General features: G+C 53.6%; 1 protein-coding gene across 2 annotated transcripts in view; it reads right to left on the reverse strand.

Annotated features, from left to right (window-relative positions):
• The window catches only part of LRP8 (LDL receptor related protein 8), a 299,017-nt gene that overhangs the window by 55,651 nt on the left and 224,370 nt on the right, over positions 1–18,996 (reverse strand). For both annotated transcript variants that reach the window (XM_063938911.1, XM_063938910.1), the window contains one exon: positions 10,264–10,632. In XM_063938911.1, coding sequence (XP_063794981.1) covers positions 10,264–10,632 — 369 coding nt within the window. The remainder of the gene's footprint in view (positions 1–10,263; positions 10,633–18,996) is intronic.

Below are 18,996 nucleotides of genomic sequence, written 5' to 3' on the forward strand. Positions count from 1 at the left end.
GCCCTGGCATTACAGAATGATAGACGGGTAACATACGCTAGAGGCGGTGATGGGAATATCACCCACCCGGCCGGCCCTGGTATTACAGAATGATAGACGGGTAACAGACGCTAGAGGCGGTGATGGGAATATCACCCACCCGGCCGGCCCCGGCATTACAGAATGATAGACGGGTAACAGACGCTAGAGGCGGTGATGGGAATATCACCCACCCGGCCGGCCCAGGCATTACAGAATGATAGACGGGTAACAGACGCTAGAGGCGGTGATGGGAATATCACCCACCCGGCCGGCCCCGGCATTACAGAATGATAGACGGGTAACAGACGCTAGAGGCGGTGATGGGAATATCACCCACCCGGCCGGCCCTGGCATTACAGAATGATAGACGGGTAACAGACGCTAGAGGCGGTGATGGGAATATCACCCACCCGGCCGGCCCTGGCATTACAGAATGATAGACGGGTAACAGACGCTAGAGGCGGTGATGGGAATATCACCCACCCGGCCGGCCCTGGCATTACAGAATGATAGACGGGTAACAGACGCTAGAGGCGGTGATGGGAATATCACCCACCCGGCCGGCCCTGGCATTACAGAATGATAGACGGGTAACATACGCTAGAGGCGGTGATGAGAATATCACCCACCCGGCCGGCCCTGGCATTACAGAATGATAGACGGGTAACAGACACTAGAGGCGGTGATGAGAATATCACCCACCCGGCCGGCCCTGGCATTACAGAATGATAGACGGGTAACAGACGCTAGAGGCGGTGATGAGAATATCACCCACCCGGCCGGCCCTGGCATTACAGAATGATAGACGGGTAACAGACACTAGAGGCGGTGATGGGAATATCACCCACCCGGCCGGCCCTGGCATTACAGAATGATAGACGGGTAACATACGCTAGAGGCGGTGATGAGAATATCACCCACCCGGCCGGCCCTGGCATTACAGAATGATAGACGGGTAACAGACACTAGAGGCGGTGATGAGAATATCACCCACCCGGCCGGCCCTGGCATTACAGAATGATAGACGGGTAACAGACGCTAGAGGCGGTAATGGGAATATCACCCACCCGGCCGGCCCTGGCATTACAGAATGATAGACGGGTAACAGACGCTAGAGGCGGTGATGAGAATATCACCCACCCGGCCAGCCCTGGCATTACAGAATGATAGACGGGTAACATACGCTAGAGGCGGTGATGAGAATATCACCCACCCGGCCAGCCCTGGCATTACAGAATGATAGACGGGTAACAGACGCTAGAGGCGGTGATGAGAATATCACCCACCCGGCCGGCCCTGGCATTACAGAATGATAGACGGGTAACAGACGCTAGAGGCGGTGATGAGAATATCACCCACCCGGCCCTGGCATTACAGAATGATAGACGGGTAACAGACGTTAGAGGCGGTAATGAGAATATCACCCACCCGGCCGGCCCTGGCATTACAGAATGATAGACGGGTAACAGACGCTAGAGGCGGTAATGGGAATATCACCCACCCGGCCGGCCCTGGCATTACAGAATGATAGACGGGTAACAGACGCTAGAGGCGGTGATGGGAATATCACCCACCCGGCCGGCCCTGGCATTACAGAATGATAGACGGGTAACAGACGCTAGAGGCGGTGATGGGAATATCACCCACCCGGCCGGCCCTGGCATTACAGAATGATAGACGGGTAACAGACGCTAGAGGCAGTAATGGGAATATCACCCACCCGGCCGGCCCTGGCATTACAGAATGATAGACGGGTAACATACGCTAGAGGCGGTGATGGGAATATCACCCACCCGGCCGGCCCTGGCATTACAGAATGATAGACGGGTAACAGACGCTAGAGGCGGTGATGGGAATATCACCCACCCGGCCGGCCCTGGCATTACAGAATGATAGACGGGTAACAGACGCTAGAGGCGGTGATGGGAATATCACCCACCCGGCCGGCCCTGGTATTACAGAATGATAGACGGGTAACAGACGCTAGAGGCGGTGATGGGAATATCACCCACCCGGCCGGCCCTGGCATTACAGAATGATAGACGGGTAACAGACGCTAGAGCCGGTGATGGGAATATCACCCACCCGGCCGGCCCTGGCATTACAGAATGATAGACGGGTAACATACGCTAGAGGCGGTGATGGGAATATCACCCACCCGGCCGGCCCTGGCATTACAGAATGATAGACGGGTAACATACGCTAGAGGCGGTGATGAGAATATCACCCACCCGGCCGGCCCTGGCATTACAGAATGATAGACGGGTAACAGACGCTAGAGGCGGTGATGGGAATATCACCCACCCGGCCGGCCCTGGCATTACAGAATGATAGACGGGTAACAGACGCTAGAGGCGGTGATGGGAATATCACCCACCCGGCCGGCCCTGGCATTACAGAATGATAGACGGGTAACATACGCTAGAGGCGGTGATGGGAATATCACCCACCCGGCCGGCCCTGGCATTACAGAATGATAGACGGGTAACATACGCTAGAGGCGGTGATGAGAATATCACCCACCCGGCCGGCCCTGGTATTACAGAATGATAGACGGGTAACATACGCTAGAGGCGGTAATGAGAATATCACCCACCCGGCCGGCCCTGGCATTACAGAATGATAGACGGGTAACATACGCTAGAGGCGGTAATGAGAATATCACCCACCCGGCCGGCCCTGGCATTATAGAATGATAGACGGGTAACATACGCTAGAGGCGGTAATGGGAATATCACCCACCCGGCCGGCCCTGGCATTACAGAATGATAGACGGGTAACATACGCTAGAGGCAGTGATGGAAATATCACCCACCCGGCCGGCCCTGGCATTACAGAATGATAGACGGGTAACAGACGCTAGAGGTGGTGATGAGAATATCACCCACCCGGCCGGCCCTGGCATTACAGAAGGATAGACGGGTAACATACGCTAGAGGCGGTAATGGGAATATCACCCACCCGGCCGGCCCTGGCATTACAGAATGATAGACGGGTAACAGACGCTAGAGGAGTGATGGGAATATCACCCACCCGGCCGGCCCTGGCATTACAGAAGGATAGACGGGTAACAGACGCTAGAGGCGGTGATGGGAATATCACCCACCCGGCCGGCCCTGGTATTACAGAATGATAGACGGGTAACAGACGCTAGAGGCGGTGATGGGAATATCACCCACCCGGCCGGCCCTGGCATTACAGAATGATAGACGGGTAACAGACGCTAGAGCCGGTGATGGGAATATCACCCACCCGGCCGGCCCTGGCATTACAGAATGATAGACGGGTAACAGACGCTAGAGGCAGTAATGGGAATATCACCCACCCGGCCAGCCCTGGCATTACAGAATGATAGACGGGTAACATACGCTAGAGGCGGTGATGGGAATATCACCCACCCGGCCGGCCCTGGCATTACAGAATGATAGACGGGTAACAGACGCTAGAGGCGGTGATGGGAATATCACCCACCCGGCCGGCCCTGGCATTACAGAATGATAGACGGGTAACAGACGCTAGAGGCGGTGATGGGAATATCACCCACCCGGCCGGCCCTGGTATTACAGAATGATAGACGGGTAACAGACGCTAGAGGCGGTGATGGGAATATCACCCACCCGGCCGGCCCTGGCATTACAGAATGATAGACGGGTAACAGACGCTAGAGCCGGTGATGGGAATATCACCCACCCGGCCGGCCCTGGCATTACAGAATGATAGACGGGTAACATACGCTAGAGGCGGTGATGGGAATATCACCCACCCGGCCGGCCCTGGCATTACAGAATGATAGACGGGTAACAGACGCTAGAGGCGGTGATGGGAATATCACCCACCCGGCCGGCCCTGGCATTACAGAATGATAGACGGGTAACAGACGCTAGAGGCGGTGATGGGAATATCACCCACCCGGCCGGCCCTGGCATTACAGAATGATAGACGGGTAACATACGCTAGAGGCGGTAATGAGAATATCACCCACCCGGCCGGCCCTGGCATTATAGAATGATAGACGGGTAACATACGCTAGAGGCGGTAATGGGAATATCACCCACCCGGCCGGCCCTGGCATTACAGAATGATAGACGGGTAACATACGCTAGAGGCAGTGATGGAAATATCACCCACCCGGCCGGCCCTGGCATTACAGAATGATAGACGGGTAACAGACGCTAGAGGTGGTGATGAGAATATCACCCACCCGGCCGGCCCTGGCATTACAGAAGGATAGACGGGTAACATACGCTAGAGGCGGTAATGGGAATATCACCCACCCGGCCGGCCCTGGCATTACAGAATGATAGACGGGTAACAGACGCTAGAGGAGTGATGGGAATATCACCCACCCGGCCGGCCCTGGCATTACAGAAGGATAGACGGGTAACAGACGCTAGAGGCGGTGATGGGAATATCACCCACCCGGCCGTCCCTGGCATTATAGAATGATAGACGGGTAACAGACGCTAGAGGTGGTGATGGAAATATCACCCACCCGGCCGGCCCTGGCATTACAGAATGATAGACGGGTAAAAGACGCTAGAGGTGGTGATGAGAATATCACCCACCCGGCCGGCCCTGGCATTACAGAATGATAGACGGGTAACATACGCTAGAGGCGGTAATGGGAATATCACCCACCCGGCCGGCCCTGGCATTACAGAATGATAGACGGGTAACAGACGCTAGAGGCGGTAATGAGAATATCACCCACCCGGCCGGCCCTGGCATTATAGAATGATAGACGGGTAACATACGCTAGAGGCGGTGATGGGAATATCACCCACCCGGCCGGCCCTGGTATTACAGAATGATAGACGGGTAACATACGCTAGAGGCGGTAATGAGAATATCACCCACCCGGCCGGCCCTGGCATTACAGAATGATAGACGGGTAACAGACGCTAGAGGCGGTGATGGGAATATCACCCACCCGGCCGTCCCTGGCATTACAGAATGATAGACGGGTAACAGACGCTAGAGGCGGTGATGGAAATATCACCCACCCGGCCGGCCCTGGCATTACAGAATGATAGACGGGTAACAGACGCTAGAGGCGGTGATGGGAATATCACCCACCCGGCCGGCCCTGGCATTACAGAATGATAGACGGGTAACAGACGCTAGAGGTGGTGATGGGAATATCACCCACCCGGCCGGCCCTGGCATTACAGAATGATAGACGGGTAACAGACGCTAGAGGCGGTGATGAGAATATCACCCACCCGGCCGGCCCTGGCATTACAGAATGATAGACGGGTAACATACGCTAGAGGCAGTGATGGAAATATCACCCACCCGGCCAGCCCTGGCATTACAGAATGATAGACGGGTAACATACGCTAGAGGCGGTAATGAGAATATCACCCACCCGGCCGGCCCTGGCATTACAGAATGATAGACGGGTAACATACGCTAGAGGCGGTGATGAGAATATCACCCACCCGGCCGGCCCTGGCATTACAGAATGATAGACGGGTAACATACGCTAGAGGCGGTGATGGGAATATCACCCACCCGGCCGGCCCTGGCATTACAGAATGATAGACGGGTAACATACGCTAGAGGCGGTAATGAGAATATCACCCACCCGGCCGGCCCTGGCATTACAGAATGATAGACGGGTAACAGACACTAGAGGCGGTGATGAGAATATCACCCACCCGGCCGGCCCTGGCATTACAGAATGATAGACGGGTAACATACGCTAGAGGCGGTGATGAGAATATCACCCACCCGGCCGGCCCTGGCATTACAGAATGATAGACGGGTAACAGACACTAGAGGCGGTGATGAGAATATCACCCACCCGGCCGGCCCTGGCATTACAGAATGATAGACGGGTAACAGACGCTAGAGGCGGTGATGAGAATATCACCCACCCGGCCGGCCCTGGCATTACAGAATGATAGACGGGTAACAGACGCTAGAGGCGGTAATGGGAATATCACCAACCCGGCCGGCCCTGGCATTACAGAATGATAGACAGGTAACAGACGCTAGAGGCGGTAATGAGAATATCACCCACCCGGCCGGCCCTGGCATTACAGAATGATAGACGGGTAACATACGCTAGAGGCGGTGATGGGAATATCACCCATTCGGCCGGCCCTGGCATTACAGAATGATAGACGGGTAACAGATGCTAGAGGCGGTAATGGGAATATCACCCACCCGGCCGGCCCTGGCATTACAGAATGATAGACGGGTAACAGACGCTAGAGGCGGTGATGAGAATATCACCCACCCGGCCGACCCTAGCATTACAGAATGATAGACGGGTAACAGACGCTAGAGGCGGTGATGAGAATATCACCCACCCGGCCGCCCTGGCATTACAGAATGATAGACGGGTAACATACGCTAGAGGCGGTGATGAGAATATCACCCACCCGGCCGGCCCTGGCATTACAGAATGATAGACGGGTAACAGACGCTAGAGGCGGTGATGGGAATATCACCCACCCGGCCGGCCCTGGCATTACAGAATGATAGACGGGTAACAGACGCTAGAGGCGGTGATGAGAATATCACCCACCCGGCCGGCCCTGGCATTACAGAATGATAGACGGGTAACAGACGCTAGAGGCGGTAATGAGAATATCACCCACCCGGCCGGCCCTGGCATTACAGAATGATAGACGGGTAACATACGCTAGAGGCGGTGATGGGAATATCACCCACCCGGCCGGCCCTGGCATTACAGAATGATAGACGAGTAACAGACGCTAGAGGCGGTGATGGGAATATCACCCACCCGGCCGGCCCTGGCATTACAGAATGATAGACGGGTAACATACGCTAGAGGCGGTAATGAGAATATCACCCACCCGGCCGGCCCTGGCATTACAGAATGATAGACGGGTAACATACGCTAGAGGCGGTGATGAGAATATCACCCACCCGCCCGGCCCTGGCATTACAGAATGATAGACGGGTAACAGACGCTAGAGGCGGTGATGGGAATATCACCCACCCGGCCGGCCCTGGCATTACAGAATGATAGACGGGTAACAGACGCTAGAGGCGGTGATGGGAATATCACCCACCCGGCCGGCCCTGGCATTACAGAATGATAGACGGGTAACAGACGCTAGAGGTGGTGATGGGAATATCACCCACCCGGCCGGCCCTGGCATTACAGAATGATAGACGGGTAACAGACGCTAGAGGCGGTGATGAGAATATCACCCACCCGGCCGGCCCTGGCATTACAGAATGATAGACGGGTAACATACGCTAGAGGCAGTGATGGAAATATCACCCACCCGGCCAGCCCTGGCATTACAGAATGATAGACGGGTAACATACGCTAGAGGCGGTAATGAGAATATCACCCACCCGGCCGGCCCTGGCATTACAGAATGATAGACGGGTAACAGACGCTAGAGGCGGTGATGAGAATATCACCCACCCGGCCGGCCCTGGCATTACAGAATGATAGACGGGTAACATACGCTAGAGGCAGTGATGGAAATATCACCCACCCGGCCAGCCCTGGCATTACAGAATGATAGACGGGTAACATACGCTAGAGGCGGTAATGAGAATATCACCCACCCGGCCGGCCCTGGCATTACAGAATGATAGACGGGTAACATACGCTAGAGGCGGTGATGAGAATATCACCCACCCGGCCGGCCCTGGCATTACAGAATGATAGACGGGTAACATACGCTAGAGGCGGTGATGAGAATATCACCCACCCGGCCGGCCCCGGCATTACAGAATGATAGACGGGTAACAGACGCTAGAGGCGGTAATGAGAATATCACCCACCCGGCCGGCCCTGGCATTACAGAATGATAGACGGGTAACATACGCTAGAGGCGGTAATGAGAATATCACCCACCCGGCCGGCCCTGGCATTATAGAATGATAGACGGGTAACATACGCTAGAGGCGGTAATGAGAATATCACCCACCCGGCCGGCCCTGGCATTACAGAATGATAGACGGGTAACAGACGCTAGAGGCGGTAATGAGAATATCACCCACCCGGCCGGCCCTGGCATTACAGAATGATAGACGGGTAACAGACGCTAGAGGCGGTGATGGGAATATCACCCACCCGGCCGGCCCCGGCATTACAGAATGATAGACAGGTAACAGACGCTAGAGGCGGTGATGGGAATATCACCCACCCGGCCGGCCCTGGCATTACAGAATGATAGACGGGTAACAGACGCTAGAGGCGGTGATGAGAATATCACCCACCCGGCCGGCCCTGGCATTACAGAATGATAGACGGGTAACATACGCTAGAGGCGGTGATGAGAATATCACCCACCCGGCCGGCCCTGGCATTACAGAATGATAGACGGGTAACAGACGCTAGAGGCGGTGATGAGAATATCACCCACCCGGCCGGCCCCGGCATTACAGAATGATAGACGGGTAACAGACGCTAGAGGCGGTGATGGGAATATCACCCACCCGGCCGGCCCCGGCATTACAGAATGATAGACGGGTAACAGACGCTAGAGGCGGTGATGGGAATATAACCCACCCGGCCGGCCCTGGCATTACAGAATGATAGACGGGTAACAGACGCTAGAGGCGGTGATGGGAATATCACCCACCCGGCCGGCCCTGGCATTACAGAATGATAGACGGGTAACAGACGCTAGAGGCGGTGATGAAAATATCACCCACCCGGCCGGCCCTGGCATTACAGAATGATAGACGGGTAACATACGCTAGAGGCGGTGATGGGAATATCACCCACCCGGCCGGCCCTGGCATTACAGAATGATAGACGGGTAACATACGCTAGAGGCGGTGATGAGAATATCACCCACCCGGCCGGCCCTGGCATTACAGAATGATAGACGGGTAACAGACGCTAGAGGCGGTGATGGGAATATCACCCACCCGGCCGGCCCCGGCATTACAGAATGATAGACGGGTAACAGACGCTAGAGGCGGTAATGGGAATATCACCCACCCGGCCGGCCCTGGCATTACAGAATGATAGACGGGTAACATACGCTAGAGGCGGTAATGGGAATATCACCCACCCGGCCGGCCCTGGCATTACAGAATGATAGACGGGTAACAGACGCTAGAGGCGGTAATGGGAATATCACCCACACGGCCGGCCCTGGCTTTACAGAATGATAGACGGGTAACATACGCTAGAGGCGGTGATGAGAATATCACCCACCCGGCCGGCCCTGGCATTACAGAATGATAGACGGGTAACATACGCTAGAGGCGGTGATGGGAATATCACCCACCCGGCCGGCCCCGGCATTACAGAATGATAGACGGGTAACAGACGCTAGAGGCGGTGATGAGAATATCACCCACCCGGCCGGCCCTGGCATTACAGAATGATAGACGGGTAACATACGCTAGAGGCGGTGATGAGAATATCACCCACCCGGCCGGCCCTGGCATTACAGAATGATAGACGGGTAACAGACGCTAGAGGCGGTGATGAGAATATCACCCACCCGGCCGGCCCTGGCATTACAGAATGATAGACGGGTAACAGACGCTAGAGGCGGTTATGGGAATATCACCCACCCGGCCGGCCCTGGCATTACAGAATGATAGACGGGTAACATACGCTAGAGGCGGTGATGAGAATATCACCCACCCGGCCGGCCCTGGCATTACAGAATGATAGACGGGTAACAGACGCTAGAGGCGGTGATGGGAATATCACCCACCCGGCCGGCCCTGGCATTACAGAATGATAGACAGGTAACAGACGCTAGAGGCGGTGATGGGAATATCACCCACCCGGCCGGCCCTGGCATTACAGAATGATAGACGGGTAACAGACGCTAGAGGCGGTGATGGGAATATCACCCACCCGGCCGGCCCTGGCATTACAGAATGATAGACGGGTAACAGACGCTAGAGGCGGTGATGAGAATATCACCCACCCGGCCGGCCCTGGCATTACAGAATGATAGACGGGTAACAGACGCTAGAGGCGGTAATGGGAATATCACCCACCCGGCCGGCCCTGGCATTACAGAATGATAGACGGGTAACAGACGCTAGAGGCGGTGATGGGAATATCACCCACCCGGCCGGCCCTGGCATTACAGAATGATAGACGGGTAACAGACGCTAGAGGCGGTGATGAGAATATCACCCACCCGGCCGGCCCGGACGCTCCTCTGGGAATAGGTGTTAGTGTGTCTCTGCAGGAGCAATTGCTGTAACTATGGGTAACATCCGCCACGCCCTCCTGCCCGCCATGGGGTAATAATATCTGACGGTACTCACGGCAATCCATCTCATCGGAATTGTCCTTGCAGTCGTGGTCTCCATCGCACCTCCAGTTCAGATGAATACATTTGCCGTTGTTGCATCGGAACTCCTGCGCCCCGCACTGCGTCACCGCCTGTGGCTGACTTTTCAGACCGCAGCGATCCTCCGATTCATCAGACTGATCCACGCAATCAGCCTGTCCATCGCACACCCACTTTTCTGGGATACAGACGCCCTTCCCGCAGCGGAACTGTCCTGGTTTGCAGGTGACTAATGCACAATCATGTTCATCGCTGGCATCACCGCAGTTATCGACGCCGTCACACACAAAGCTGGCAGCGACACACAGTGTATTAGCGCACTGGATCTCACCACGGGGGCAACCTGCAGGGAAAACAGAAACCAATGAACAATTCAGTGTCAGGTGAAGAAATGAAACAATAATGCATGAGAACTTCAGCGTAAAGAAGAACAAGGAGTCCTGGAAGTGATGATGTGGCCCCCACAAAGCCCTGATCTCAACATCATCAAGTCTGTCTGGGTTTACACAAAGAGACTGAAGGATTTGAGCAAGCTACATCCACAGAAGACCTGGGGTTAGTTCTCCAAGATGTTGGGAACAACCTCCCTGCAGAGTTCCTTCATACACTGTGTGCAAGTGTACCTAGGAGAACTGATGCTGTTTTGAAGGCACAGGATGGTCACACCACATACTGATGTGATTTAGATTTCTCTTCTGTTCATTCACTCTGCATTTTGTGAATTGATAAAAAAACGAGATTTATGATAAGAACTTACAGTTGTTAAATCTCTTACTGCGAGGTACACTGGGCTCCACAGGGAATAACAGGGTGTAGGATCTTGATCCGAGGCACCAACAGGCTAAAAGCTTGGACTGTTCCCAGAATGCATAGCGCCGCCTCCTCTATAACCCCGCCTCCATGCACAGGAGCTCAGTTTTGTTAATCAGTCCAATGCAGTAGCAGGTAAAAGAGACGACAACCGTTCGTAGCCACATACACCACACTCTCACAACAGGAGAAGGTATCAGCGGATAATGCCATACCAACCCAAAGAAGCTAAGTGCGTCAGGGTGGGCACCCTGTGGAGCCCAGTGTACCTCGCAGAAAGAGATTTAACAATGGTAAGTTCTAACCATAAATCACCTTTACTGCAGCAGGGTATACTGGTATTCCACAGGGAATAACATCGGGGATGTCCTAAAGCAGTTCCTCATGGGAGGGGATGCACTGTAGCGAGTACAAAGAGAGAATCAGACTTCCTAATGGGAGCTGTCCTCTTCACAAAGATACGGAAAGCCCGTACCACATCCAAAGACCATTCTTTGGAAGACAATTCAGGAGAGACAAAGGCCGGAACCACAATCTCCTGATTAAGATGGAAAGAAGACACCACCTTAGGTAGGTACCCGGGACGTGTTCTAAGAACCACCCGGTCACGGTGAAAAATCATATAGGGGGACATACACGACAAGGCACTCAAATCCGACACCCTTCTAGCAGAGGCAATAGCCAGTAGAAACAATACCTTAAGGGAAAGCCACTTAAGGTCTGCCGATTCAAGAGGCTCAAACGGAGACTCTTGTAAAGCCTCCAGAACCACCGACAAATCCCAAGGAGCCACAGGCGGGATGTAAGGAGGTTGAATCCATAACACACCCCGAGTGAACGTATGAACATCAGGCAGAGTGGCAATTCTTCTCTGAAACCAAACCGACAAGGCAGAAATATGAACCTTGATGGAGGCCAGACGAAGGCCCAAGTCCAGGCCTTGTTGCAGAAAGGCCAAAAGTTAGGCCGTACTATACTTGTAAGCGTCATGATTATTAGATGCGCACCAAGCAAAGTAAGAATTCCAGACCCTATGGTAAATCCGAGCAGAAGCCGGCTTACGGGCCTTAAACATAGTCTGAATAACCGTCTCAGAAAAACCCTTGGCCCTTAGTACAGAAGTTTCAAGAGCCACGCCGTCAAAGCCAGATGGGCCAAATCCTGGTAACCACAAGGGCCCTGAACGAGGAGGTCTGGTCGTTCTGGAAGCAGAAGAGGACGCTCCAACGAGAGACCCTGGAGGTCTGAGAACCAATGCCGTCTGGGCCGCGCTGGAGCAATCAGAAGTAGGATTCCTCCTTCTTGCTTGAACTTCCTTATTACTCTGGGCAGGAGTGACACCGGAGGGAACACGTACGGCAGCCGAAAGTTCCATGGAATTGCCAAAGCATCCACGAACGCTGCTTGAGGATCCCTTGTCCTTGCTCTGAAGACCGGAACCTTGTGATTGTGTCGAGACGCCATCAGGTCCACATCTGGGAGGCCCCGCTTGTCCACTAGGAGTTGAAATACTTCTGGATGGAGGCTCCACTCTCCGGCGCGTACATCCTGGCGACTGAGGAAATCCGCTTCCCAGTTTAGGACTCCCAGAATGAACACTGCCGATATGGCTGGCAGATGGCGTTCTGCCCACTGAAGAATTCTGGATACTTACCTCATTGCCATGCGGCTTCGAGTGCTGCCTTGATGATTAATGTACGCCACCGTGGTGGCGTAGTCCAACTGTACTTGAACAGGTCTGTTCTGTATTAAATGCTGGGCCAAGTTCAGAGCATTGAACACCGCCCGCAGTTCCAGAATGTTTATTGCTCCAACACCGCGCCCCAACCTCTCAGACTGGCATCCGTCGTCAGAAGGACTCAGTTGGAGATCCAGAAGGACGACCCCTGCTCAATCGATGTTCCTGAAGCCACCAGTTCAGTGACAGACGGACCTCCGGAGACAAGGAGATCATGTGAGACCTGATCCAGTGAGGCAGGCCGTCCCGCTTGGCAAGAATCAATTACTGTAGAAAGCGGGTATGGAATTGAGCGTACTCCACCATGTCGAAAGCCGACACCATGAGACCTAGCACTTGCATTGCCGAATGTATCGACACTTGTGGACGAGGTAGGAAGCATCGAATCCTGTTGTGACTGGACAGTCCCGTACGAAAGCCCTCACCGCTTTCGCGTCCAATCCCCAGTACACAGAATGGATATTTAGGTCACACGGGACCTGGTCTCATAGGGAATTCCCGCTTACCGTCAGTAACTGCCTCTTACTGACTCCACCCACTGCGCAGTGGGCGGGTTTACGCTGCCACCACCAGACTCCTAACCTGAAACATTGCTTGCCAAGCACAGCACGGTAGCAGGCCGAAGGCGGAGCTTGGAGACGCTGGTTACACCCTGGACAGCCGGAGAACGGAGCTAGGTTTTGCCTAGCCCTGCAGGTCACAAGATGAAGCGGTCGTCTTTAGGATGAAGATCTTTATTTGCCCAAATAGTTCTGAAAAGAAAAGAACTTCAGCAATACAGCAGATGTTTACAGCAGAAGAAAATGGTATAATACACTTTTCATGGGGCAACTGCCCTCCTTTTATCCTACTCCCAATACACAATACCACAGGGGGTAAGTCCGCCCTGTGGTTTACAACCAAAAAATGTTTACCCATGGGCTGTGCATGCCTTGGTCACATGCACAGCTACCATTGTCCTCTATGGACAGTGGGTAGTGGTCACTCTCCTTTGACTGTCCCATCCTGGAGGATCAGGATACGCCCCGCTGCCGTTCAGTCTAGGCTGGGGGAAGTTTTCCCACCTAAACTGACTTCCAGGAACCTGCCCGGGACCTAGCCCACTGTCTGCAGCCTGGATTCGGGCTCCAGAGCTGGGCAGCCTAGATCCCTGGTCAGGGTTTCCTGGCCATTACGGGTGATCCCTAGGGAGCTCCAGAGAACCACTCAGCTTGTTTCAAAGCTGAGCTTCTCCTCTCTCTTCCAATACCACTTTCAAGTGTGAGGCTGGAAGGGAAAGTATTCCGTTTTTGGGGAAAAGGTCTGGAGAAATCCATCAGCCTGCACAGCCATGGATTCCCCCCTCCTGGGACACACAACCAAGTAAGTGCATTTTTACCTTAAAATACATTACATTTCACATACATGTCTGTTAAATATACACTGAGCCTGTGCCCTGCACAGGCTCCACATACCCAGGCACTGCAGTGCCTCACATCACAATATATATATATATATATAATATCAAAGTCATACCGGCACTCCTAGTAAGGTAAACAGATTCCTTTGCTGCGGTGCCCTCCAGGTCAGCAAGTGACAAACATAGAGAGTAGAAATTGGTGGCACTCAAGCAGGCTTAATAAACGTGAAGATAAAATTTCCTTTATTCGCCTACATGTTTCGGGGAAAGTCACCCCGTCCTCAGGGCTCAGACAACAATAAAAGCATATACATATAACACTTAAATACATCACAGACAAACGACATTAGTGCAGAGATTGTACTCACCTGTCCTCACGGCGCTGCCGCCCGCCAGCACATGCTGCACGCTTCCGTGTCGCTGAGCGATGACGTCACGGTGCGCCGCGGGGCAGGGAGATCGTCATGGAGACCAACAACAAACAATTACAAGCGTCCAAAGAGCCTGTATGAAAAACATAATACAGTGAAAGACAACACATTTAAAATACATGTAAACCATCGCTTAGGGAAAGATCTTAACAAAACCTAACTGAAATAAAGTTACTAACTCAATAGTGACATATTAAATTCCTCTGTTATTAAACGGACAGGATATTAATATATAGCATTTCAAAACAATGTTTTTGCTGTGCCAGCAACCTGGCTCCTCAGGCTCTCTCAGTGCTGGAGGTATGGGGCTGGCTTCCCCCATCCTCCGGGCCTGCCTGTGCAATGCCTGCCACTGGGGTCCAGGGAGCTGGCTCTTACTGTCCCCTCCAGTGCGGCACTAACTTGGTGGCCTCGCCACATGGTGCGGCGCACCCCCCTGATCTGAAGCCCTGCTGCTCAGGACGCTCGTACCAGCCGCCGCGGCTCCGTGCTCCTTGCAGCGCTGAGGACCACAGCACTCACCATCCTGCTCACCCCCAGGGAGCCGGCTAGCCCTGTCCCCCATGAGCAGCGCACTCTTGTCCCCTCGCCGCGCAGGGAGCCGGCTAGCCCAGTCCCCCGTGTGTGGCGCTGAACATAGTGGCCTCGTCGCAGCCTCCGGTGGTGATACGGGCTGCGGCGCACCACCCCTGCCGCCCAGCAGCCCGGGACGCTCGTCCTTGCTGTTGCGGCTGGTCGCCTCCACCATGCGGAGGTGCCGGGAGCGGAGCTCCCGGCCCCCAGTGGCGGCATCACACAGAGCGCTGCAGCGGGAGCACATCTCCCGGCTGCAGCGGCTCTCCCCTATCCCTAGCGCTGTGGTGCCGGGAGCGTAGCTCCCGTACCTCAGCTCACACACACACAGCGGCTCTCCTCTCCCCCGGCGCGCACACACAGCTCAGCGCGCCAGGGGCTGCCCTCACTGCCGCGGTCGCCGGAGAAGTCCAGGACCGCGGTAAAGATAAAAAATAAATTTTTAAAACACGGCGCCTAGCGACCATTACATTTTAAAGATGGCGCCCAGTGCCAGTACATTTGGAAAGTGGCGCCAAGCGCCTATTGTCCGTGAATATGGCGCCGGGCACCGAGGTCAACCCCTTCAGTGCCACGGCCACCATTAACCATGTGGCTGAGGGCTCTCTCCGGCCACACCTGTCCTGAAGTTTCAGGACCTTCTCCTGTGACAAGAGCGTCCAACAACGCCCCCAGGTGCACCATGCTCTGAGCAGGGACTAGGGAAGATTTCTTGAAGTTGATGAGCCACCCGTGGGCCTGCAGAAACTGGAGCGTCAGATCCAGATGGCGTAGGAGAATTTCTGGGAAATTCGCCAAGATCAACAAGTCGTCCAGATACGGGAGGATCCTGACCCCTTGACGGCGGAGTACAGCCGTCATTACCGCCATGACCTTGGTCAAGCCAAAAGGTAACACACAAAATTGGTAATGGAGGTTGCCAACAGCAAACCTCAGATATTGCTGATGCGACATTGCAATAGGAATATACAGGTAAGCATCCTGTATGTCCAGGGAGACCATAAAATCCCCAGGTTCCAAGGCCAGAACAATAGAGAGAAGGGTTTCCATATGAAACTTGGAGACTCTCACAAATTTGTTCAAGGACTTGAGGTTGAGAATGGGCCGAGAGGAACCATTCGGTTTCAGGACTAGGAATAGCGGTGAATAGTACCTCTTGCCTCTCTGAGCCAGAGGCACCTGTACTACCAACTCCTGTGTCCAGGAGGGACTGTACCACCAAATGAAGAGTTTTTGCCTTCATCTGATCCGAAGGGACGTCTGTCAGGCAAAATCGATGAGGGGGACGATTCTTGAAGGATACGGCGTAACCTCGAGTCACGACTTCCCGTACCCAGGCATCGGAAGTGGTCTTCAACCATTCCTGGGTAAACCCTAGAAGTTGGCCCCCACCCTGGGATCCCCCAGAGGGAGGCCCGCCCTGTCATGCAGCAGGCTTGTCCGTTTTGGAAGCAGGCTGACGGGCAGCCCAGGCCCATTTAGGTTTGTGCTTAGTGGTTTTGGAAGTGCGAGCCTGTTTCGGGTACGCCTGACCTTTTGCTTTATCTGAAGGATGAAAGGAGCGAAAGGAAGTACTCTTAACCTTCGGCACTGAAGGAGCAGTACTAGGCAGACATGCTGTTTTAGCAGAAGCTAAGTCAGCCACTATCTTGTTGAGGTCCTCTCCAAAAAGAATGTCTCCCTTAAAAGGAAGCACCTCCAGGGTTTTCTTAGAGTCCAGATCCACAGACCAGGAACGTAACCAGAGAATACAGCGAGCCAAAATGGACGTAGAAGCAGCCTTGGCCGCCAGAATACCGGCATCAGAAGCCGCCTCCTTAATGTAATGAGACAATATACGACAGACATTGTCTAGCATGATCAGCAACGTTGGAAGGCAGCTCAGCTTCCAACTCCGGAGCCCACGCTTCAATAGCTTCTGCAGCCCAAGTAGCTGCAATAGTGGGTCGATGCACAGCTCTTGCTAGGGTGTAAATCACCTTTAGGCAACCCTCCACACGCTTATCTGATGGTTCTTTACTTAGCTCCGCAGCGAGGGGATAGCGAGCCAGCATCTTCTTGTGAGGCGTGAATTTATTTCCTGGATTTTCCCAGGATTCCAAACGTACTGTACAGTATGTCAACTAAATGGTCAGAGTGAGATAAAACTTGTTTAATAACCTTCTGACGTTTAAATCTGTCCTGTTTGAAGAATCAGCCTGATAGCCTCCAATAAGTCAGGGACATCCACCTGTGAAACAGATTCCCCATCAGAAGTATCTGGATCAGTGTCTGTGGGGTCAGTATATACGCCATCCTCATCAGACGAGGTGTCTGGGACGTGGGTGGATTGTGAGGAAGTAATGGCCCGCTTAGAGGACCCCTTGGTCTTAGGCGGGTGAGGGTTAGACGTCTGTTTAGTCAGTGATTGGTTCAATTGCTGTAACTGAGCGGACAGTTGATCTGCCCAAGGCGGATTAACCGCAGGGACCATAAGCGGTTGCACCGGCACAGGAGGCCCCATAGGGGGCGCAAGTCTAGTCATCAGCGTACTTAATAACGTGGAGAAAGTAGCCCAAGGTGGGTCGTTATGAACCCCCGTTGCTACCGTTCCACTGGGAAGTAAGGAACCCCCAGAACCTGAACCCTCTGCTGCTATGTTTTCCTCTAATATGTCTGCAGCGTCACCACAACGCAATGTGGGATCAGCCCCAGCTCCGTCACCCCTTGTAGCTGACATGTTTGAAAGCTTAATTCACGGGCAACCCAGTACAATATCAGCAGCCAAATACCTTAACAAGAACCCCTGTGCAGTGTATCAGCACAAACAGGGAATTCAAGAGGTATATGGTGACTGAAAATCACAGAGAAAAATACACACTATGGGGGAGATTCAAATGTTTGGAAAGTCAGTTGGGTGTCTGTCTATTAGATAGGAAAAAACAGACTCCCAACTGACTTTTCAAACATTTGAATTTCCCCCACTGAGTATATCCTGTGAAGCACCTATATTAAGTAATAAACCTGACGCACTTAGCTCCCTCAGGTTATAGAATATAGGGATAGCAATCTGAGTGAGATACACGATATGGAGGTCACACAGCAGCTATATGCACACACAGTCACACTGCACAATGTAGAAATTATGACATGCAATAAAACTGCACTGGACTAGCAATACAGAGTAGTACTATGTATAGCTATATACGCAATAGATATAACAATGCACAGTAAAGACTGGATGTATATCACAGGGTACTTGTACTATATAACCCTGACTAAATGCACTCTTTCTTATCCAACACTGTCAGCAGACATGTAGAATATGTAAGTGTCCTGTAAAATGCACAGCGCTGACATGCAGGCGGCGTTACAGAGGAGGATTTGCCCAAACAGTCCCAGGATCAGCGCAGCTCTGTGTAATGGCGCCCAAACGCTGACAGGGAGAGAGATATGCAGCTCCAGGACGGGAACATTTACTGTAAATGGCGCCCTGGGGCTGAGGGAGGGCTACAGGTCAGAGCCTTATCCCCCTGCTGTACTTCACCACCGGGTACTGTGGGTTTATATAAACAGTTTTTAGTAAAGCCGACCTGTGCCCTTCCCCTGGTGGTCTAGTGGGGTCCCTGTACTACCACAGTGTCCACGCCAGCGATCGTGACCCGCCTCCCACCGGCCGCGCCGGATCGCGGTTTCCAGCGGGTCCCGCCTAGGGGACCCTCTTACCTCCTCCCAAAGTGCGGCCACGCGATCCTGAAGAGCTGCGGCGGGGTGTGT

This window comes from Pseudophryne corroboree, chromosome 9 (assembly GCF_028390025.1).
Source record: "Pseudophryne corroboree isolate aPseCor3 chromosome 9, aPseCor3.hap2, whole genome shotgun sequence".
NCBI lineage: Eukaryota > Metazoa > Chordata > Amphibia > Anura > Myobatrachidae > Pseudophryne > Pseudophryne corroboree.